The 24,944-nt window shown below is 43.8% G+C and overlaps 1 protein-coding gene across 2 annotated transcripts; it reads left to right on the top strand.

Annotated features, from left to right (window-relative positions):
- The first annotated feature begins 1,372 nt into the window (after positions 1–1,372).
- LOC133497540 (AP-2 complex subunit alpha-2-like) lies at positions 1,373–24,893 on the top strand. Of its 2 annotated transcripts, XM_061813512.1 has the most exons (23): positions 1,373–1,778; positions 3,013–3,081; positions 3,403–3,545; positions 5,465–5,658; positions 6,532–6,661; positions 7,931–8,032; positions 8,116–8,224; positions 9,127–9,277; positions 9,426–9,594; positions 10,147–10,284; positions 12,664–12,846; positions 12,926–13,023; positions 14,952–15,183; positions 17,037–17,207; positions 17,296–17,382; positions 19,664–19,836; positions 20,087–20,169; positions 20,628–20,719; positions 21,765–21,886; positions 22,559–22,675; positions 22,764–22,833; positions 22,921–23,055; positions 23,130–24,893. In XM_061813512.1, exons 1-23 carry the CDS (start codon positions 1,712–1,714, stop codon positions 23,205–23,207), a joined length of 2,913 nt encoding a protein of 970 aa, XP_061669496.1. In that variant the 5' UTR covers positions 1,373–1,711; the 3' UTR covers positions 23,208–24,893. The 2 variants fall into 2 exon arrangements, with proteins under 2 accessions (XP_061669496.1, XP_061669495.1); XM_061813511.1 differs by lacking the exon at positions 17,296–17,382 and having other exon boundaries at positions 1,375–1,778.
- The last annotated feature ends 51 nt before the right edge of the window (positions 24,894–24,944 follow it).

The following is a 24,944-nucleotide window of genomic DNA, read 5'->3' as shown; positions in this document are numbered from 1 at the left end:
CATTCAAAACCATAAAAAAGAAGGATGAATCAATAATCAATAGAATAGATCAGATTCAACAGTGCTGGCATTGTTAGGTTGATTTGTACCGAAGGGCTTGACTTGACACATGGGTTTCAACCCCCCTAACGTTATCTTGGACTGCATTTCTATTTTGAAATGAAAGCCAGGTCATAAATTGAGCTGCATGACAATCTGAAAATGTGCATTGATCTGGGTAATAGTGGCATGCTGTTTATCATTATCATACTCAAAGTATAAATCAATTTCAGTCACAAGAACCCCCCCCAAAAGATTATTATATATTTAATGACAAATATGGCCGTCTCAAATGCCAGGTGGAAGAGACCAGCTATCTATCCATTTCCCGTACTGCTTGTTCACACGCGGGTGTCGGGCGTGCTGGAGCCCATCCCAGCGGGACACGCCCCTAACCGGGCGCCAGTCAATCGCTGCAATAGGGTAAAAAGGGCATTCTGGGCATTTCCAATCTAAATAATCTGACATGCACAATAAAATGCCCACCAACATCGAAGATTGCAAAAAATAGATTCAATTCAAATACAAGAAAAAAAATGAATTTGGACTTTTATGTTCCAGCAAGTTACATAATTTTGTGAAAAAAATGCTCTTTTTATTTTTTTAATGAAGACTTGGTGTTCTTTATTAGGCAGTAAGAAATCTGAGTTCTCTTCCCACTTGAACTCTGATGCCCCACAAACATGCACCAGATTCCGGGTCAGACCGGATACTTTTGCAGGATTGGGATTGTATCGTCTAATTCGCAAATTCCATATTTGTCTTAATTGGTCCTCTAATTCTGACTATTTTGCACATGTCACCTGACCTTTTGTATGTGCACATTTTTGTACTCTATAACGGTGCTCTTAAACTCAATTCACCTCGGGGGCCGCTGTGAACACATTCTAGCGGTGGGTGGGTCGCAGCCTCGGCACATATGCACACAATTTAAATGAGAAATAAAAAAGAAACAATGTCTTTTTAGTTTATTTTATCCTTTTTTTTAAGCACAAAATAAGATAAGCAAGGAAGCTGGTGTAAACCGTAAAAGTGCCATTTATATAAAACTTCAGGGCCGCAATATCATTTAATTTTCATAGTAAGGTGGGTGCCGCAAAATGTCATCTTGGGGGCCGCAATTGGCCCGCGGCCTGTGAGTTTGAGACCCCTGCTCGATAATATAGTTTGTTTTTATATTGATGGTATTATTATTTTGTAGCACAACAGGCCCCTGAGTACCATAAATGCAATCCTCTGTATGTGTTATGCTTATTTAAGAATATTTCAATGTTGGGGGGTAAGTATTTTTTTTTTTTTTTTAAAGGGGGTGCACAGTACACAGTACTTGGTTTAAATCCGGATACGAGAAAGGACGTTACAAGAGTCGTCGGACTGTGTAGGCGCCATCTTGGGTGCCAAAAACTGTTGCATAAACTTGGCTCGAGGCAATTTGGCTTAAACGCAGCGGAACGCGGCCCGAGCGAGGGGGCGCGTATCTCGGTACGGATCGCGGCCCGGTGCGCTTCCTGTCTATCCGGCTGCTCGCGGGGGACGCTCAAGCCGCCCGCTGTCGCTCGCTGGCCGGCCAAAGTACAGCGCGGAAAGCCGGCGTCTCCTGCCCGGCGGGTGGGAGCGAGTGCGCGGACCAGGGGGCCAGAACGTGCGGCCTGAGCGGGCCGCCGACGACGGCATGCCGGCGGTGTCGAAAGGGGACGGAATGCGCGGCCTGGCCGTGTTCATCTCCGACATCAGGAACTGTAAGTTGAGCAAGCCAAAGTTAGCCGCCGCCATAAGACTTGACGACTTGTGGAGTCGCTTCTGGACGCCACCGAGTGATTTCCGTCGCTTCCCGGCGTGTGAACGCTCCGAAGCGGCCGGTTTGAAGCGCAAATTCCCGACTTTTTGACAGCTAGCCGGTCAGCTAACTAGCCGCTACTTGCTAGCTGCTAACGTCACGGCGAAGGGCGTGACCGCCGCACACTTTTCACACAAATGTCACACTTCGAAGTCCAGGGAAGTCATTCAAAACAAACGAAAAAAAAAAAAAAAAGGGGGTTACATAGCAACTTCTTCTTCGATTGGGACTCACTTGTCACTAGTTAATCGATTCAACCGATACTTGCTAACTTCAAGATGATCGCTTCGAGTCGAACCCGGTTGAAGTACTAAATGTACGAACAACTGTCATAAAATAAACAGTTACAACTGTAAAATCATCAATCAATCAATATTAAATCATCGCTTATTATATTATCATCGTATATTATTATTATTATTATATAATATAAATCAAATATTTTCTCAACAGATAATGTGAAAACGAGTGCTTCCTCCTGGGAAAGGATTTCTGTTGTCAACGATTAATCGGCAACTAATTCATTTGAAATGATTGAGAAATAAGTCATTTCAGAAATAGTTGCAGCCCTTTTTTTGCGTTATCATAGTGCATAATAAATTCACATTTTAAAAATGATCAAAAAAGAAAGATCCCGACTAACTGGAAATATTGGATGATCATATCCAGGTCGACAGATGTGTGTGTTCATTCATGCCAAGTTAATTTTTTCGATGTGGTTCAAACGGAATTTGATCTTTGATGTTGTAATTTCCATCCATCCATTTTCTTAGCCGCTTATCCTCACAAGGGTCGTAGGGAGTGCTGGAGCCTATCCCACCTGTCAAAGGGCAGGAGGCGGGGTACACCCTGGACTGGTCACCAGCCAATCGCAGGGCACAACGAGACAAACAGTCACACTCACGATCACACCTAGGGGCAATTTAATGTGTCAAATTAATGTTGCATGTTTTTGGGACGTGGGAGGAAACCAGAGTGCCTGGAGAAAACCCACGCAGGCACAGGGAGAACATGCAAACCCCACACTGGCGGAGCTGGGATTGAACCCGGGACCTCAGAACTGTGAATCCAATGCTTTCCAGGTGCCCCACCGTGCCGACATATTGAAATTTCTCATTTTGTATTATTTATTTCAGGTAAAAGTAAAGAGGCGGAGATAAAGAGGATCAACAAGGAACTGGCCAACATCCGATCAAAATTTAAAGGTGAGTGGACATGATAAGTGTCAAAGTCCAAAGTCCACCACAGTGGACCCCCGTGAAGAGCGACGTTGGTAAGTTTTCAAACCCACTCAGATCAATTCAAAATCTGCGATTTAGACCTTATTTAAAAAAAAACAAAAACAAAAAAAACCTCATTTCTCAAAACGAGAGGCAGTGTGAACTTGGTTCAAGCTGTTTGACAGTTGAAGTTTATGGAAAACTGACACTTAAAGAAAATTAAAAAGCATTTTTTTTTTGGTCATACTTACATCAGGAACACAAACAATATATGACGGCGGTGTTGTTTTTAACGTGCGCGCACAGGCGACAAGGCTCTCGATGGCTACAGCAAGAAAAAGTACGTGTGCAAGCTGCTCTTCATCTTCCTTCTTGGCCACGATATCGACTTTGGACACATGGAGGCCGTCAACCTGCTCAGCTCCAACAAGTACACCGAGAAACAAATTGTAAGCCCGCGTCCACTTAAGACCTACCCGGTCGAAATAGTCCACATTTCACCCAGACGTTGATTTGCTGTTTTTTTTTTTTTTTTTTTTTTTTTTAATTTCCAATAATATCGATCCGTTTTGGAGCCGTTGTTTGATAACTAATGGACTTTGGGACAACCGTTTTCATCGTCCCCACGTCCAGATCAAATTTACTGCATAGCCGCTTTGGAAAAAACAAATAAAGTGGCAGGATGAGCTCATATTTTACATTTTATCATTGTTGTCAGAGGGAATCCCCTCCAAAATGGCAACCTTTCACACATCGACGCTAGTCGTCTATAGCATTTTAGATTGCATATTAGCATTAAGCTAGCTGACGTTTCTTAGGCGGTTGTGTAGTTGTTCCAAATACTTAATGTGTGTGCTCGGATTTTGGGAAAAAAAAAAAAAAATCGCAATTCAGTTGACTTTGATCAAAGTGGCAGTCAACTGTTAGAAAGTGTGCCACACACGTCAAGACACGTCAACTTTACAGCTTTTTCAATTGAGCCCATACGTAAAAAAATGTTTTTGTGTTCTTACTACTTTTGTGGTGCGTGTTGTACTGGAGATGAGTAACACAACACAAGCACATCTGTCGTTGTATTCGCTCACTGTCTGATCTCAACGAAACCAAATTTAATCAGGGCAAAATGAGACAAACGGTGGAAAAATATGAAAGTGAGGCGCAAACGCTTTCACCGTCAAACTCAGCTTGAAAGATTTCATTTAAAATGTCCTGGCGGTGACTTTACAAGCGCGTATGCGCCCGCACCCCACCGCACTCGCAAATCTGCACAGTCGAGCGCGAAAAATCACGCGTGTAAAATTTGTTACGGGTAGACAGACGTCGCTTATTTTGTGTCGTCTTGACCAATGTTCCCTCTAAGCTGCCCCACGGCGCACTTGTCGCGCACTCTCGGTGCACATGAAAACCGATCCAGCGCAGTGAACCACAGTCTGACATCTTTTTTTTTTTTTTTTTTTTTTTTTAGTAGCACAGGGTCTCTGCTGCTCAGCCTACTTGTACTTCCAAGTTTACCTGACACCGTCCCCCTCCGCTCTTAAGGGGGTACACTCAAAATCACAAACAACACACACCCGCAACTTCATATCTGCGGGCATGACTGACCACGCCCGTACAGTTTTCAAATGTGAGTGACTGTTGCCTTGTTCAATGAGCTCGTTTTCGCGAGTGAATGACGGTTTTCCCACGCGGCGAAGTTCTTCCGGGACGTGCGATAAGATTTGGTTTCGGCCTTGAGGTTATGCAATCAGACGGGTTTGGAGAGCAACAAATGTGAACTTTGCGGGTTCCGGTGAAGCAGATGATTTAGAAAACGACAAGATAATCGTAGCCGCTTTGAATGATGCAGAAATTCCGTTCTTGTGAATCGCGATGCAACAATACATCAGTTTTTCAATTATGTAATTCCACAACAATTTTCATAATCATCCATCCATTCATTTTCTTAGCCACTTATCCTCATGAGGGTCGCGGGGAGTGCTGGAGCCTATCCCAGCTGCCAATGGGCAGGAGGCGGTGTACACCCCGAACTGATCACCAGCCAATCGCAGGGCACATCGAGACAAACAGTCACACTCACGATCTCACCTAGGGGCAATTTAGAGTGTCCAATTCATGTCGCATGTTTTTGGGATGTAGAAGGAAACTGGAGTGATTACCCAGAGGAAACCCACGCAGGCACGGGGAGAAATTTGGACCTCAGAACTGTGAAGCCAACGCTTTATAGCTGCTCCACCGTGCCGCCTTTGATAATCAATTCAACTTCAAATTGTCCAAACCCTCCGAATTTCCTCCTCTCAACGATAAATGTTGTCCAATTTCTGCAGCGCGTTGAAGGTGTCTTCCCCCCCCCCCCCCGCGTTGCCTTCAGGGTTACCTGTTCATCTCGGTGCTGGTCAACTCCAACAGCGACCTGATCCGCCTCATCAACAACGCCATCAAGAACGACCTGAGCAGCCGCAACCCCACCTTCATGAACCTGGCGCTCCACTGCATCGCCAACGTGGGCAGCCGCGAGATGGCCGAGGCCTTCGCCACCGACATCCCCCGCATCCTGGTGGCCGGGTGCGTGCCTTCGCCGCGCTCGCGTCGCTCCTTCTCAGACACAAACAAACGTTGGCAGCAGGTTATTTCGCACACTTTGAAAAAGAATGTTCCAAAAAATCAATTGGTTGCAGTACTTGGAACACGAATTGTCCCAGTTAATGAAATTTAATTTGCTTCACTCTGGAAAATGATGGAAGGAATTTGGATGAATATGTATTTGGATTTCCTTTTTATCAAATAGGTCACGATTATTTATGTTGAAGCATTTTTTTTTTTTTTAGATTTTTCAATTTTTGAGAACTAAAATTATACGTCTTTTTATGACACTATTATCAGATATTTTTCCAGAGTAAAATGTGAAAAAATTCTGAGAATGACTGAATATTTTTTTTTTTTAAATAATGGAGTTGTTAAAATACGTCTTTCTCCCTCTATTAAGATGATAATTGATAAAATAGCATAACCTCACCTTGGCAAAATACGGCTTTATTCTTTTACGCTCCGTTTACAACTACTTTTTACCCCTTTTACTTTTTATCGCTGCTATTGCACAATTTTTAATTTTTATTATTAATATATATATTTTTTTACAAAGAACAGAATGCAGCCCCTATTTTGAGCAAATAAAGGGGCCTTTTCCAGAAAGGCAGGCTTGCAAGAGTAAATTTGCATTTTTGTTTGTTGAATTATGAAATTTTCTGAAAATTTTGAGTTCAACGTTGCTTTTACAACTTGATAAACAAAGTTTGTCCTCGCAAAATGGTGACTCCCGACAAAGTGTGACTTTGCTCTTGTCGAGACCACAAATGTTTTTCTTGAAAAGTTGTAATGGCATTGTCGTAACATTCCAGCCCAACGCGTGTGACCATAACAAGTTGCCGTTGTGTTTAGGGACACCATGGACAGCGTCAAGCAGAGCGCGGCGCTTTGCCTGCTGCGCCTGAACAAGACGTCGCCCGACCTGGTGTCCATGGGCGAGTGGACGTCCAGGGTGGTCCACCTGCTCAACGACCAGCACCTGGTAACGCAGCCACGTCCACCTGACGGGGGCGAACTTTTGAATCTTGAAGGCTGGGGGGGATTGCTTCTTCCTATTTCCCAAATACGTTTTTATATCGAGATTATAGCTCAAAATGCAACTTGAAATGGATCCCATGTACGTTAGCGTTTAGACGGATAAAGGGCGATACATTTGGTATATCTGATACCGATACCAGTTCCAATACTCGATATATAGAACAGTGGGAGAAAAGGGATAGCCCGATGATTGAAAGTATAAATTGAGATGTCATTTAATATCCTTTTTTTTAAAAAATTATTTTAAACTCGCGATGTCACGCAGCCCCTTTAAATACACCCTCGATAAATATTTCCCATGCACGTTCACCTTCTTACTAAATACAAAAAAAATTGCGTCCGCTTCTGTTTTTCGAGGTGTGGCGCGTGCACTCACCTGGCAACCTGAATTAAAAATGCCCATTTCGCTTTAAAATGTCAAATTCACATTTTGCAAAATGACATCCAAGTGGGCGGCACGGCGGTGGTTCAGCTGTTAAAGCGTTGGCCTCACAGTTCTGAGGACCCGGGTTCGATCCCGGCCCCGCCTGTGTGGAGTTTTCAGGTTCTCCCCGTACCTGCGTGGGTTTTCTCCAGTCACTCCGGTTTTCTTCCACATTCCAAAAAGATGCAACATTAATTGGACACTCTAAATTGCCCATAGGTGTGATTGTGAGTGTGGCTGTTTGCCTCTATGTGCCCTGCGAATGGCTGGCGACCAGTTCAGGGTGTACCCCGCCTCCTGCCCGTCGACAGCACTCCCCGCGACCCTCGTGAGGATAAGCGGCAAAGAAGATGAACGGTACTTAACTGAGGCTTCAGCCTCTGAGGTAAGTATAATACTTGTTGTATACTATGTGTGACAAATGTCCTTATTTGGTCCTGCGAATCGATTCCGGTTTCGGGGAGGCTGCGAGTGGTGGTACCAGGCAGTATAGTGAGAGCATCATTTGTTAATATGAAAATATGTAAATATATTTGGAAAAACGAAACAAACACAATTGGCTCAGGTGCGCTCCCTAGACTATTTTGAAAATTCAGCCCATAAAAAAATTTGGTCAGCAATGCAAATGAATCATCATCGTCTTCACGAGTGGACCCACAAAAACGGCTCATCAAACTGCACGTGCAGAGACATGAAAAAAAAGTCCGGCGTTTTGGTTCAAAGCGGTCATTTTCGGCTCCTTTTGGGCATTTGCGGGTGTTCTGCAAAGACCGACTTGTGTGTTTTCAGGGCGTCGTGACAGCGGCCACCAGCCTCATCAGCAGATTGGCCCAAAAAAGTCCGGACGAGTTCAAAACGTCCGTGTCGCTGGCGGTGGCCCGACTCAGCAGGGTGGGTGTCGCCCGGCAGCTGGCTGAAGGAAAATCTGCTTTTATGTCAAACAAGTATTCCGAAAACCTTTTCTTTTTGGACAGATTGTGACGTCGGCGTCAATCGACCTCCAGGACTACACGTACTACTTTGTGGCGGCGCCGTGGCTCTCCGTTAAACTGCTGAGGCTGCTGCAGTGCTACCCTCCGCCTGGTCCGTATTCTTTCGCTCAGAACATCTCGTGTGCGCGCTCGAGTCCGACCTACACAGATGCGATGTGATCGTTAACGTCGATTGCGTTGTCTGTACTAACATTTAGAATTTCAGGCCACTGGCCTGCAGGTTATTTTAATTTGGTTAATTTTAATTTCTAAACATGTAAAAAGGGATGCATTGCAGCAAATCTGTCTGTCTGTCTGTCTGTCTGTCTGTCTGTCTGTCTGTCTGTCTGTCTGTCTGTCTGTCTCTCTCAGTAGTCAAATTAAAAAAGTGGAACTTGCATTTTACAGATGTAGAAAACCCAAAGGAAAATACTTTTAAGAAATCACACTCATACCTAAACTTGACATTATCAATCGTTTTGATTATTTATTTCATATTCTGATTCTCCAATGGTTTTTGTCAGACTTTACACCGATTTGATTGACCTGTTCGGATCGGCTGATAATTGGCATTTTTTGCTGATCGGTTTTGATGCCATAATTCACTGATCCAATCAATGGCGTCATTGATCAGCTCTGAAAAATACATTTACTCCGCGTCTTGGATTGTATATCGGAATCCAAAAGCAAGAGAGGACTTCGTGTAAGGCTTGGTCGGGTTATGTTCACGTACTTTTAATACGATACGATTCACAAGTAGGCGACAAAATGTTACGTAGACTAGCGAGCTAGTGCTAGCGCTCAAGGTTGTGTGTAAACATGCTGCCGTTGTATTCACCTACAACCATAATGAAACTCCCCCATTTTGTTTTCCAAGTGGGAAATGAATTTACATACAAATTCAATTCTCAAACTATTTTTTCACCTTTTACACACATTAGTTTACAAGTTTTGTTTCACAAGTCCAATTGTCTTTGGTATAGCGGAAATAATTGAGTCCGTCGCCTCCCACAGAGGACGCGGCGCTGCGAAGTCGCTTGACGGAATGTCTGGAGACCATCTTGAACAAAGCCCAGGAGCCTCCCAAGTCCAAGAAGGTTCAGCACTCCAACGCCAAGAACGCCGTTCTCTTTGAAGCCATTTCGCTCATCATCCACCACGACAGGTCCAAGTCTCACCGGCAAAAAACTCAGTAGACAGTTTCTTGGTGTACCGGGTTGTTTTCGAATCAAAAGACCCGCGGCGTCATGCTGTAACGTCCCCTTCCGATGTCGATATTCAAAACGTGTCCGGCGTGGTTGTCGGTCCCGCAGTGAGCCCACCTTGCTGGTGCGAGCGTGCAACCAGCTCGGTCAGTTCCTGCAGCACCGGGAGACCAACCTGCGCTACTTGGCCTTGGAGAGCATGTGCACCCTGGCCAGCTCCGAGTTCTCCCACGAGGCCGTCAAGACGCACATCGACACCGTCATTAACGCCCTCAAGGTGAGCGCGCCCAACCACCCGCCGCTGCTCCGCTTGCAACAATTACGCAAACAAAATTGAAAAAGTGCATCCCTGTTTTTATGTATTTATTTTTCATATTATGAGTTGCAATGATAATAAAATGTTGTCATTTACAGACACTTGGGAAGGGATGAAAAAAGGTTTTTAATTAATTTTTACTAGCGCGTGTGATAGAATGATAATAAAATATTGTAATTTACAGACACTTGGGAAGGGATAAAAAAAGGTTTTTAATAACTTTTTACTAGCATGTGTACAGACAATATACTGAGCAAAGAATCACATTTTTGCTGTTAAATGTACTAACGTGCAAAGATCATACACTACAGCTCTTGAATTAAATTGTTACTAAGCTGGAAATAACATTTTCTATTTCATTTAATATAGCACATTACTAAAAAAAATCTGCATTTTGTAGTTGTTGTATCTTTTTCCAAATGGCGCCTTCCAAAAATCCTGCTCTACACGCGTACATCTTTGTCGGTTGTAGTCCAGTGTTGGATGACGGGTTGCCGCGTGTTTTTGTGGCAGACGGAGCGAGACGTGAGCGTTCGCCAGCGCGCCGTGGACCTTCTCTACGCCATGTGTGACCGCAGCAACGCCAAGCAGATCGTGGCAGAGATGCTGAGCTACCTGGAGAACGCCGACTACTCCATCCGAGAGGAGATCGTATGTCATGCTTGCTTGTTAATATTGCGCTCCGCTCTGCCGTCTTTCTCACTGGGTGACCGTTGCGGGGAGAAAAAGTACCTTCAATCAATCTTTGAGAGCGTAACTTGTGCAGTGTTATCTTTTCAAAGTGCTCTCGAGAGCTCGTGCACCTCCGTCATAAAATCACGTGACTTTTGTTTACATATTGCATTCGTCAATGCTAAGTTGGGTGGAGACGACACGAAAATAAGACTTATAGCACGACCCCCAGAGTCATTTTGGGAGGTTGTAAACAGTTCTTAAAGTTTGTCTACATACCAGCATCGCGTTCATTGTATCTGCACTTTCTATGGCGTTTTCCAAGTATTTCGAGGATCTGTCGGCTGATCTGAAACCCTACTACAGGCAGAAAATCAGTTTATGTGAGGATCTGGACCCGTATAGTCTATCGAAGGCTGATTTTGCGACTGAAAAATGTTGGCCGAGAGTGGAATACCCCGACATTGTGAACAACTTGGTGCTTACAACCAACAGCCTTACAAACCAACAGATGAAGGCCTACAAGTCCTTGGAGGCTTACAAATACTTTGTAAGCGGGTGGATTCAGAGTGTCCTCTGCCAAGCGTTCTCTGAAGAAAAGGTTTTAATCGTTGCCCGAGTAAGTAACTTGTAATCACTCGGGACAGAGTGTGTAACTCGCTGTTGTTGTTGTTGTTTCTGCTTAGCCATTATGGCCTTTACAGGTCCGACAAATTGGACCAATTAGGGAAAAAGATCTGTGACAAAAAAAATATTACACCATCTTTTAAATTTATTTGAAGGAGCATTAAGTAATGTGACAATAATTAAAATGTACAAGGTGTAAATTACTAAGTACTAACAAATTATAACGTGAATGTCTGAATGTAGCCCTAATAGTAATACTATCCCTAATACAACAGTAGCGGCTTTGTATTTGTTCACATTTGCCTTACTCAAATGTCAGCATATAGAAAGCCGCTACTGTTGTATTCGGGCTAGCGTGAATGATTCCCTGGTAGGTGCTACGTGCATACTCGTGTTGTTTTTAATATATGTATACGGTATATTTCCTTCTTAAAAATAATTTGACGTTTACAGACAGCAAACGCACAACGCACATCCATACGTTTGTATCCTAAACTTCAGATGAAAAGCCTGTCACTGGCGGCCGATTTCGATCGGCGGCCGAATTGGATGTACATGTACATGTAGACCTATCAAACACTGTTAGTCTTGTCATATAAAACACAGCAAACAACACATACATGTAAAAATAGCGGTAGGAGGATATGGTCAAAGTGCAATACTAGGCTTAAACTTACCTCTTATGAAGTGATCGCTGCACACACGACTTGAAACTGTGGGACGAGTGAGATCTGCACGCGAGATATCACTGAGCCACTTCGCTTGCCGTTTGCTCGACATTTCTACTGTTTGGGTTCCTTGGTGCGTACTTATTTTCGGAAATCGGAAAAACCGTCTGTTCCCTTCTTTGCTGAACTTGTTATAGCAGCCAATAACACAACACGTGTGCACCATCGTCTCAGAAGTCAAAAAGCGTCTTATGTAATCTAATGTAATCAGCGAAATAAGACCTCCCAATATGGCGGCCAGAAAAAAATCAAAACATCAGCTGCGAGTCACCTATACAAATATATGTATAATATTTAAATAAATGACCCCTGGTTTTACAGAAACTGCTTTCATTATGTATGATTGGGAAAAAAAAAAAAGAGGACCGAATCGTCTCCACGGAACGTACACTGAAGCGATTGCGGCCACACATTAACCTTCAGTGTTAACAGTTTTGTTTTGTTTTTAATACGCATTGTTCTTAAATGAGCCAACTTGGCGTTTTAAATACTTCTTGTTAATTTGAGATCGAGAAGAATAATTCCTACCTGAAATGAAGCGATCGCTAAACAGGCGTGTGTGTATTTTGGTTGGGCACCATCCGTCATGTTTAATTGCCGAAATCCATCGATATTTTCTAGTCTTTTCAGCTGATATTCCATAGCATGATCTCTTTGAATATTTGACAATCAAAAGCACAACAGGTCTCGGGATTGTAAAGATTCTCCTTCGGTTCAATGTCCCCCCACACTGTCGAGCAGCTCTGTTTGACCGGCAATATGGCGCCGTTAAGATGGTGACGTCAAGTGCATGAGCTCTATATCCACCATCTGGCCGGAGGTTTCAAACCCAGATCCACGATTATGCCAATGCAGTGGTTCTTGTCGGGAAAAGGCGACCACTGGAGGTCAACTTTCTTGGTGTCTTGTTTTTAGGTCATAGGTAACATATTTTAACAGGCGTTTGTAGACTTTGAGAAATAAAATTTTCTTCGTGAGTTTCCTCTCCTCATCTCCCCTCCAGGTGCTGAAGGTGGCCATCCTGGCCGAGAAGTACGCGGTGGACTACACCTGGTACGTGGACACCATCCTCAACCTCATCCGCATCGCCGGGGACCACGTGAGCGAGGAGGTGTGGTATCGCGTCATCCAGATCGTCATCAACAGAGACGACGTGCAGGGCTACGCCGCCAAGACCGTCTTTGAGGTGAGCGCCGACGGGACGGCTCGCGCGTCTTCAGACGTGGTCCCGGACTTCCATCTCACAGTCGGCGAATCCCTCGTAGGCTCTGCAGGCGCCCGCCTGCCACGAGAACCTGGTCAAAGTGGGAGGCTACATCCTGGGGGAGTTTGGCAACCTGATTGCTGGAGATCCGCGTTCCAGGTACAAACCATTTTCTCAAACTGTTATTTGAATGTAGTTCTTTCAGAACTGCAAAATGGATCTTCTTACCTCAGTTGCCGTTACGTGCGCTCCGTTACCCGTAAATATACTGGCCCCTGTTCCGTACTAACATTCTGAATTGGCAACTAGCTTGTTGTAGTTAAGTTTAATTGGTTTCACAATTATGACAATATAGCCCCTATAAATGGTTCCTAGTAGAGCCCGTCCAATATGGACTTTTCAGGGAAGACATTATGGAGTAAGGAGGCCGAAATATGAGGTGACAATGAGAACATTTTACTTACTTACTTTAATGAGAACATTAATATACCGTAATTCCCGGTCTACAGAGGGCGCCTGGTTACAAGCCTCACTGAGTACACTTGGTACATACATAATCCCCCACCTGTGTAAAAGCCGCGAGCGCCCACATTGAAACATGAGATATTTACAAAGAAAGATGGTACACAGAAAGAGTTTTCAGTTTTAATACCTTAGCTTACCTTAACCTAGCAACAACGCGGTAGGACGAACAGAGTTGGTAAAGAAATTTAAAAAAAAAAAAAATACTGGGGAAAAAAAAACAACCACGGCAGCTATTCAGTAGCAACATGGTAGCACAGCACTAACAGGGCCAGTTAAAAGAAACATACTGAAATCACTGAGACGCGGCGAGAACACATCAGCAGCAACATGCTAGCACAACGCTGGCGCGGTGCTAACAGGACCGGGTAAAAAAAACCATACCGGTCAAAATCTCTTAGACGCGTCAGTAACACAGCAGCAGCAACATGCTAGCACAACGCTAGCGCAGAGCTAATGCTGGCGCAGCACTAACAGGGCCAGTTAAAAGAAATATACTGAAATCACTGAGACGCGGCGAGAACACATCAGCAGCAACATGCTAGCACAACGCTGGCGCAGCGCTAACAGGACCGGGTAAAAAAAAAAAAAACAAAACCACACCGGTCAAAATCTCTTAGACGCGTTAGTAACACAGCAGCAGCAACATGCTAGCACAACGCTAGCGCAGAGCTAATGCTAGCGCAGCACTAACAGGGCCGGTTAGAACAAAAAATACCGGTAAAAGTCACTTCCTCAGCGCATATATTCCACCGGTCTCACTCTTACCTTTTTCGCCAGTGCCCCCTATGAGGCCGTTAGGAAAAAATGCACAAATTAGCCGCATAAGCCGCAGGGTTGAAAGAGTGTGAAAAAAGTCGGAAATTATGGTACACAAGGTATATGATGTGCATTGTACCCAAATTATGATTTCAGACAAATAAGCAACAACAAAAAAACTATGAAAATCAAAATAAAGATTCAATTATTAACACCGTTAACATAGCTGTAGTCTTACATTAGATGATAGTTGACATGATTATTAACAGTTGCATAAATGCTTCACTTAGAAAAGATAACTTACCCAACTCTAAAATGCTGTAGAATGTTTTCATATTAGATCGTATTGGTCACGGGAGTTGCCTATATTTCTGTTTTGTGTCACAAAGCTAATTTACACAAGTTTAAAACGTACAACAATCGTGCACAAGAGGATAGTGGACATGCCATTGTTAACACTTTCATCCCTAAAATGCAACTGACATGATGTTAAAAGGCTGTCATATATGCGGTAAAAATAATATGGAAAAAAAAAAAAACAACAACAAAATGCTCTCCTTGACTGAAGTGTCACATTTACCATGGATTACAAAAAACTTCTCTCAGGTGCGTGTATGTGAGTGGTGGAGAAGGGTGTGTGCGGCACAGACGCACAATCGGCGCACAGCCAAAGAGTTAATACGTCAATGTCGATTTATCACCGAAATGACGTCATCGGCCTCGTCCCCGGACACAAGAAGTTTACAAAGCCCCGAGGGCGTAAGTCGTCCTTTCTGCTAACTCTTCCGTGTCGTGTTGTCCTTCAGCCCGCTGGTCCAGTTCAACCTGCTGCACTCCAAGTTCCACCTGTGCTCGGTGCCTACGCGGGCGCTGCTGCTGTCCGCCTACATCAAGTTCATCAACCTGTTCCCGGAGGTGAAGGGCACCATCCAGGAGGTTCTGCGCTCGGACAGCCAGCTCCGTAACGCCGACGTGGAGCTGCAGCAGAGGGCCGTGGAGTACCTGAGGCTCAGCTGCATCGCCACCACGGACATTCTGGTGCGTGACCCGGGGAAGTCGGCACGCCTCACGTCTTCCCCTGCCGCTCCTCCACTCCTCCAAATGCAATAGTGCAACAAAACGTGATCAAAAGATGGACAAAAAAAGAACGATATGAAATAGACAATATCCTCAATTGCATGATAAAGCAGTGTTCCCAACCTTAAAGGAGCAAAGGCAAAGATTTCACATGAGAAAAATCTGGCGGGTGGAAATGTAACAAAAAGTAGATACGGTGAGCCCCCGTTTTAAACACTTAATCGTACTGAAGCACAGTTTTCCTTAGCGCAGGTCGTCACTTTCTCGCTGTCGTGCAACTGGTTAACGTCACACCAAAAAAGTAAAGATAATACAGTAAAGCCTCCGTTTTCGAACGCAAATTTTGAGATTTTTTTTTTTTTTTTTTGCTTCTGTTTTTGAACGAAAATTGGTACTCGAACGCCCCCGACAAAACCCGGAAATTACATAATGCGCGTGGCCAGACCAACTGACCTACGACACGCTTTGTTGTGAATTCCCACGCCGCCGAAAAACACGTAAATAACGTAATGCGTGCGGTGCAAGCAGCTGACCCACCCACGGCGCGTTTTGTTATTGTCAATTCGAATGCCCCCCGGAAAAAAAACCCAGAAATGAATTGTGCACTTTTGTTATTCTGTATAACGTAGCCTCATTGTCTCGGTAGTGACTGTTGTTTTTCTTCTGATGGAGGACTACCGTATTAACCCCCGATCATGGCTCCAAAGAAGGCAAGTTGTTTGTTGAAAGTTATTCTGCACTTTTGTTGATTTTAAAAAAAAAAAAAAAAAAAAAAAAAAAGTTTACAAGGCTGTGGCCCAAGTCGCTACAGGTACGGCAATGCGCTCCCAGCCTAGCCTATTCTAGTACTAAAGCATACAATTTAAGCAAAAAATAAATATATCCCTTAAATTATTTTTGTTATATAAAGTATTTAAACTATACATATATTTCAACTATGGAGTTTATTATCAGGAAAAGCTAAAAAAAATAATGCTTTAAAAAGCCCACTTTTTTTAGGCTTGGAACGCATTATTTCTTTTTTCATTCATTGTAATGGGAAACATCGATTCGGTTTTCGAACAAATCACTTCTCGAACGGTTTTCTAGAATGGATTGTTGTCGAGAACCGAGGCATCACTGTACTTGCTCCCATCGTACACTTCTTCTTCTTCAAAAAAAGGGCAGAGTGCGCTTGTCACAGGATCTTTTGACACTGCTGTCAACGGGCAGGAAGCAGGGTACACCCTGAACTGGTCGCCAGCCAATCGGAAGGCACATCGAGACACACAGCCGCACTCACAATCACACCGACTGGGCAATTTAGAGTGTCCAATTAATGTTGTAGCCACCTGGAGAAAAGCCACACAGGCACGGGTAGAACATGCAAACTCCACACAGGGAAGGCCGGGATTGAACCCGGGTCCTCAGAACTGTGGGGCCAACCCCTTCCAGCTGCTCCACCGTGCCGCCACAATTCAATATTGTTCATTTAAACAGCAAAATGTTCCACTGAAATTCTGCTCGCTATAAATGCTAACAAATTGTTCGAAACGCCATAAACTGGTGAACAAAAAGTAGCACAGAGGTTACATAATTACAAATCTTCAGACAACCGCTGCTTTTAACACAAGCGGTGTTGCACTACACACAAATGAATCATACAACTGTACTCATATCTGTGCTGTGGGGCATTTGCCTGTGTACTGATAAAGGCCATACAAAATATGGCTTTAAAATCTGATTTAGTCTGATTTTAGTCTAATCTGATGGAGGTTTGGAGTTAAGCGAAAAACTTTTAAAAAGCTGTTTATTAACCCCCCCCCACCCTCCAGGCCACCGTCTTGGAAGAAATGCCTCCTTTTCCCGAGAGGGAGTCTTCCATCCTGGCTAAGTTGAAGAAGAAGAAGGGACCCGGCAACCTGCCCGGCATCGACGACACGCGGCGCAACGTGAACGGCGCTCCGGAACCCAACGGCGGCGAGAAGAGCGACGCCGCTGCCACGGTAACGCCGCACTGGACGCGCTGGCCGCGCTTGTGTCGGCACGCTGACTTTCACTTCTTCTTTTCCTGCTTTTTCCTCCCTCCATCAGTCCTCTCCTTCACTGATGATGGCGCCTCTCGCCAACAGGCCCCGTCCCGCCCACTCTGTTCCCATCCGTCTCTCTGCTGGCGCGATGGTACATCCCGACTGTAGTTTTTCTCACTGGCACGAATTCAAATGCAGCTGCATGACCAAATGAGAAACATAAACATAAGAATGACGTGTGCCTAATGTTGTGGCCTGTGATTGCATATAATCTCAGGCTTAATAATGTTTATAGTGTTGTGAGTTGCTGAAATATTGAACTATTCATTTCTTTGTAGCATATCTTCACATTAGTGCTGTTGTGAATTTGACGTAACGGCAGCTTCCTCTTCCAGTATTTCCACTTCCTGTGGCTAACATGACAATAGAGCTTGTGCACCTACGACATAAACTCACGTGACTTTTGTTTACGTCGCCATGTTGCCGGTCAAGCTAAGCATTTCTCAATGCTAAGTCGGTTGGAGACGACACGGAACTATATCTTGTAGCACGACGCCCAGAGTCTTGTCCGATACCGTCAGACGTTTAGAAGGTGAAAATAAACGACGGTACGTAGAAAAATGAGATAAACTCGGCATAGAGGACGCGTGTTTAATGCCGAAGTCGATGTTTTCGCCGATAAAAAATTGGACTGTTAATTCGCTTCCGCTTGTCTTGGACAACTGGATCTACACACGGATCTGGTGAGTAAATCATCGAGATTTACACGAAAAAGTTTGAAAGCGTAGAAAAGTCTGGACGCATACGAATACTTCGTTGCTGGATCTGTTCCCTTCAGGAATAAATCCAACATGGTGACAGGTTGACGGCTCGTGAACGCGGAAGCGTGTTCGGCCACATGTTAACCTTGGCCGGAATCCATCAATGTTTTCACCTAGTATTCAATACAAATATCAATATTTCAAAAAATGACCCCTGGTTTTACACAAACTCACATTCATTAACAATGATTGGACGGAAAAAAAAAAAAAAAAAAAAAAAGAGGACGGCGACTCCGCCATGGAGCTTACATGGAAGCAATTGCGGTCACACTTAACCTCCGTAAACCTCTTATTTTTTTTAATACGCATTCTTCTCAAATGAGCCAACTTGGCATTATAAATACTTTTTGGTAATTTGAGATTGAGAAGAATAATTCCTACCTGAAATGAAGCGATCGCTACACAGGCGTGTGTATTTGGCCGGGCACCATCCATCATGTTTAATTGCCGAAATCCATCGATATTTTCTGGCCTTTTCAGCTGGTATTCCGTGGAATGATCTTTTTGAATATCTGTCTTGTCTGTTGTGACAAACAACGGCACAGCAGGTGTCGGGTATTGTAAATATTCTCCTCCGGTTCAATGTCGAGCAGCTCTGTTTGACAGGCAATATGGCGGCGTGAAAATGGTGACGTCACGTGCACGAGCTCTACGGCATTGATTGAATTTCTTTTTAACACGTGAACTTTTTGTGTTGAAAAAAAAAAAAAAGAATGTTATCGTTAAGTCAAAAGTAACACATCCACTATTTCAGCTTCCTTTTGCAAGTGCCACATAGAATACGTGAACTCTTTATGTTTAAAAAAAAAAAAAAATGTTGGTTTTGTTCCTGCCTCCTGAAGCCAGTCACAATGCTGCGAGTTGAATTTCATCTTTGCAAAGCGCGCATCGAACTTTCTCTCTTTCTACTTCATTTCATTAGTTTTTCTTAACATGTAAGAATCAGTCCGTGCTCGATAGATTAAAAAAAAGTTTCTGAATGTACACACAAACTGACAAAAAGTCAGCAAAAACGGCATTATGGGATGTCTCAAGATAATCGATCCTGTGGTGTGGGGTGAACCGTCTTTCCTCCCAGAAATATTCAGAAACGTCGATTTACAATATTCACGACGGCCTTATATGTTGCTGTACTTGCATTAAAAAATATTTTCACGCAACAATTTATGAATTTGCCGCACGCCGAAAATCAAACACTACCCAAGAAACGACAAATAATTTCTCTCCGGAGAGAGGGAATTTTTCATTTTGGGCGCTATTTCGGCGGCAACGTTGACTCCCTCCAGCCACTTCGCTATTTAGTCCACAATTTTGTGAATAGCGAGCGGTTATCAACACAACCATTGTGATTTGTTTGTGGTGGCTCACTGACACTCCCAAAAAATGTTTGATATATATATTTGAAAAAAAAAAAACCTTACCTTGCTTGCACCCAAGCTAATGGTGCTTTTTTTCATCATTGTTAATCATTTTCTAGTTTATCAACTGAGGTTTGCACGACACGACGTAAACTCTGCATGAATGTTGTTTGTGAGAAACCCCCCCCCCAAAAAAAAAAAAAAATAGTCCGTTTTCTTTTGCGATTGATTTTGTCTCACACATCCCACCCAGAACTCGGCGCCTCCCCTCAACGACCTGCTCAACCTGAACTCGCCCGCCGCCGCCGCCGCCACCGCCGCCAACTCCGGTCTGCTGGTGGACGTCTTCTCGGACGCCACGCCGGAGCCCGCCTCTGCCTTCGCCTCCCCGCCTGCGCCCGACGTCTCTGACGAGAGTTTCAGCAGGTTTGTCCCACCAAAAACCAAAACAAGTTCTTTGACTGTTGTTTTAGCCACGCCCCCAAAATCCAGTAAAGCTGAGAACTCCACAATTTGGTCGTACATATTTTGTAGTCTTGACATGTTTTCAGCGTTTATCTTAAAACTCGAATCACGTGTCGTGTCGTCGAAATGTACTTTGTATTGACAATTTCTGGAGGTTACCAAAGCGCCGTCACGTGTTGTAGTTTACGTATTTTGACTTGTGTTTATGCAGGTTTGTGTGTAAGAACAACGGTGTCCTCTACGAGAATCAACTTTTGCAGATTGGCCTGAAGTCCGAGTACCGGCAGAACCTGGGTGAGAAGCTTTCGTTCCTCTGAGATCCTGACCAATGGACTCTTGTGCAATATGCAAACGGAAGTGTGTACTGGTGCTAGTAGTTGTGTTTGCAGTAGTCGTGAATGCAAAGTTCCTTTTACTCCCTGGTAAGACAATTTGGCGCACTAGTAGATCAACTTAGATTGTGTTACTAGTACATTTCTTTCCACTGTCCTCTGCCAGTTACTAGTGAGCCAAAATTGTGTGCTCATAGTTTTGCTTCATTAGCAACGTGTAATTATTCTTCTCGTTCTACAATAGTGCAACCCTGCCAAGGTGGAAGGTGGTATTGTAAGAAAATATTACTAGTTAGACATAGTTATGGTACTGGTGTGCTGGATTGTCCATGTCCGAGTAAGGACGAAGAGCGTACTAGTACACGGAATGAATGGTGCTTTTGTTTTTTTTTTTTTTTTGTTTTCAATGCGGTCCTTCAGGTCGCATGTACGTGTTCTTTGGCAACAAGACGTCCAGCCAGTTTGTCGGCTTCTCCTCGTCTGTGGCCAGTGACGACACACTCAAAGCTCATATCCTATCGCAAGTTTCTTTTTTCTTTTTTTTTTTTTTCATTATTTTTGAATTAATGTGATTTTCCCAAATGAAGGCCTTTGTAGCACATAAAAATGACGTTATCCTCAAAAGATGGAAAAAGAATGTTTACATTTTGTTAAGTGAGTTAAGAATATTGTTTCCTACGATATTGAGCATTTATGGCTTACTTGGTATTTGTGGTTATTAGTGAAGGCTGAAATATGTTTAAAATAGCCTGCCACACAGATCTGTTACATCTGGTACATTATCTACATTTTTTTTAAATGAATAAACCAGAATTAAAAAAAAAAATTGTTAGAGGATAGATATTCTCCTATTTTAGTTGGTTTGGAAAAATTATTTTATGAATAATGGGTGAAAAAAAATTGTAATCTAATTAATTCATTTGAGTAAAATGTTCGGCGTATGAAATTTCAATTTTAATTTAATCCGACCGGCATCCTGATTGCAATTTAAATGCACACATGAAAAATGCCTTTAAAAGCTGATACGGACGTCCACGCCGTCACTTACTGCACGACTGAGCCGACTTTCTGTCTGATACCAGCTGAGGCGTGGCTGTTTTCTTTTTTTTTAATTTTTACTTATATTTTGACGTGCGAGTCAAAATTTGAGATTAAGAGCTGTTGATGTCGTCAGAAAATGCATCTCAGTTCAAACTAAATGTAAAAACAATAGCTGTTATGTATTTAAATCACTTTGTGTCTGCTAGCTTTTAGTTGTTGTTGTTGTTGTAGTTGGACTGCTGAGTAGCATTAATAGTTGCGATATTATAATATTATAACCCTTTGAGAGTAAAATTTTGAGCACAGGTATATATTATCAACGCTTTCCCCCCCAAAAAAAACAAATAAATGTGAGTCAGTTATGAACTGTGATATGCATCCGTCTGTCTTATACTGCCCCCTGGTGGTTGAGGCACGTACACCACGTGAAGCACAGTAGGTCTGTACTTCATTGTACTCCATGTACGGTGTCGTCCATTGTGGAGGAGGGTTCTTTCTTTAATTGCAAGTCCACATGTGAACGTCCACGCCAAAGCGGTGGATCCCGTGATCGAGGGCGGCGCTCAGGTTCAGCAAGTCCTCAACATCGAATGCGTGTCGGAGTTCAGCGACACGCCTCTGCTCAACATCCAGTTCAGGTTGGCACGTTTTTTTCCACCGCACATGCCGAAATGATCAGTTCTGTCCAAATTTCATATGACAACCCTATTCCTGAGTGGATTAAATTCATCCCCCCCCCGAATAATATTCCACACACAATTACAGCGATATGTTAATTCTATATAAGCATTGCCAGTCACACTTTGCCATGCTCTCAATGCCTCGCACATTATTACCATTTTACCCATAAATTTGCAATTTCTCCTCATTGCTCATTTTAATTATTAAAGGGGGAAAAAGGCGTAAAACTGACTTTGTTTTCTAAAAATATAACTCGAAATAACATTTTTAAACAAAGGATTGCATTTTTTTTCATCACCAATGTTTTGCATTTTCCAAATATATTTTGGGGATTTTTTTTCCCCTCGTAAAATAATGGGTATCAGAAATTTTCGAGTCTTTATTTATGTATTTTTTTAAATTTATTTTTATTTCTTTCATCTCTGTGATTAAACTTTCACATTTTTTTATATCATAATGTATTCTTCAAAAAGTTAAATTCTTAAATTCAGACTTGGCTAGAAAAAGAAAATGCTTATAAATGTATGATACGGCAGGGCTACGAAAAGATGAAGCACAACAGAGCGGACGTTCACGGTACACGAGATGGACAGATGAATGTTTTTATGTGCGTGTGTACGCCCGCGCAGGTACGGCGGCGCACCGCAGACCCTCTCCATCAAGCTCCCCGTGATGCTCAACAAGTTCTTCCAACCGACGCCGATGACGTCGCAAGACTTCTTCCAGCGCTGGAAGCAGCTCGGCCTGTGAGCCCCGACGCCGAGAACCCCCCCCCCCCCCCCCCAAAAGAGCCAAATCGTCCGGAACACGTTTGCTTACTTTTCTCTCTCCCAGTCCTCAGCAGGAAGTCCAGAAGATCTTCAAGTCCAAACACCCGATGGACACTGAAGTGACCAAGGCCAAGGTCGGCTTTCAACAGATATCCCGAAAATATATGATCGACGTTGACAAATTCTTTTTTCTCGTTTTCGTCATTTTTCTTGTTGATTAGATTTCAGGCTTTGGCGTGGCCCTGCTGGAGGGCGTGGATCCCAACGACGCAAACTTTGTCGGCGCCGGCGTGATTCACACCAAAACCTCTCAGGTGGGATGTCTTCTCAGGCTGGAGCCCAACACGCAAGCGCAGGTAACCCACACACAAACACACGCGTTATCGTATTGCATAACAACGTACGTGTACGTGTCTCTCTGTCTCATCAGATGTACCGTTTGACTCTGCGGACCAGCCGTGACAGCGTGTCTCAAAGACTTTGCGATCTGCTCTCAGATCAATTCTAGAATCCTTCTTTATACAGTGTCAAGTTTTTTTTCTAAATGATTTTTGGCACATCCAGTGAGCACCACTGTAAAGTATTCAAACCCCTCCACATTTTCTACATTTTGCTGTACTACAGACTTATCCTCCATAAGTATTCACACCCCTTGCCGATTTCCACTGACCGTCCTTGAGATGCTTCTACGAGTCCATCAGTTGGTTGAACGTCCTTTGGATTGGCACGCGGCTGTCTTCCGTTTTTAAGTTCTCACAGTTGGCAGAGCAGAAACCAAGCGATGAAGTCTAAGGAACTGTCTGCAGACCTCTGAGACGGGATTGTGCCAAGGCAGGAATTTCAGCAGGCTGAAGAGCACCGTGGTCTCCGTTATTCGGAAATGGAAGAAGTTTGGAACCGCCTTCCCATATCTGGCCGTCCGACCGAGCCGAGTAACCGGGGAAGAAAGGCCTCGGACAGAGAGGTGAATAAGAACCCTACGGTCACTTGGGCGCAGATCCAGTATTTCCTTGCGTGGATAGCAGAACCATCCAGAAGGGCAGCCGTTGCTAACGCAAACCACCAATCAGGACTTTATAGAAGGAAGAAGAAGGAAGTCGGCTAAATAGAAGGCACCTTAAGGATCCTCAGACCTGCAGGAACAAAATTCTGTGGTCTGATCAGACCGAAATAGAGCAAAGGCTAATAGCATCAGGAGAGGAAGAGGCACTGAGCATCGTTTTTATACTGGAGGAACTGGACGACTCATCCGCATAACTGCCAAATCGAGAGAAATTCTTCAAGAGAACAGAGTCCTGTGGAACTCAGACCAGCGCCTTGATCCACCTTCCACACAGCTTAGATGACAACGGCTTCAGGAGGAGGACAGATCTTGGTCTTAAATCCAGTCGGCAAACCTCTGGAAGGACCTAAAAATGGCTGTCCGCCGACGCTGCCCGTCTAACCTGACGGACCTTGAGAGGGTCTGCAGAGAAGAATGGGAGAAAATACCCCAAAACGGGTGCGCCAAGTTCGGAGAGACACCCGAGAAGATGGGAGGGAGGCTGTGATTGCTGCCAAAGGTGCGTCAACAAAATATTCAGCTAAGGGTGTGAACACTTATGGAACTCTGATGATGTTCAAAAGACAAATGAGTAATTATTACAAATTGCTCACATTTTCAAAACATTTTTACGACCGTCTGAAATGCTCTAAAAACAAACGAGACGCCTATCTCCTTTGCAATAACTGGAGAAGGAAAATGTGGAAAAAGTGAAGGGGTGTGTACACTTTCGAGTGGCAGTTGTAGCTTCACTGCCATTGACTTGCCATCACTGGGCTGAGCACACGATTAAAGAGATTTTTCTTTTTGTTTTGAATAAGGATCTTGACACCTTGTCCCCATTTTGCACGCGAGTTTGATGTTACCATGGTGACGGTGCTTTAACATCGTCTGCTTTGTAGCCACGTTGTTGTTGTTTGCGGCCTTTTTAAGCGACACCCTTCGTACTGGAGCTTCCCGACGGTGCCTTTCCCGTGAAACACAAGCACACTGCCTCACTCCTTCTACCTGAATGCATTTCACATGCTAGACACTCGAGTTTTCTATTTTCTAACACTCCTCACTGCCTTAAGAGTGCTTTTGTCTCAAAATAAAGCGTTCTCCTCTTAAAGGGCCACGTGTCCTTTTTACGAGGGGTTAAACGATAGCAAATGTCATTTTTGAAGTTTCACGTCATTTATCTACAGTATTGTTACCAGACGA

This window comes from Syngnathoides biaculeatus, chromosome 3 (assembly GCF_019802595.1).
Source record: "Syngnathoides biaculeatus isolate LvHL_M chromosome 3, ASM1980259v1, whole genome shotgun sequence".
Classification (NCBI taxonomy): domain Eukaryota; kingdom Metazoa; phylum Chordata; class Actinopteri; order Syngnathiformes; family Syngnathidae; genus Syngnathoides; species Syngnathoides biaculeatus.
The sequence above is the reverse complement of the archived record's forward strand: the minus strand, read 5'-3'. Positions and strand labels throughout refer to the sequence as shown.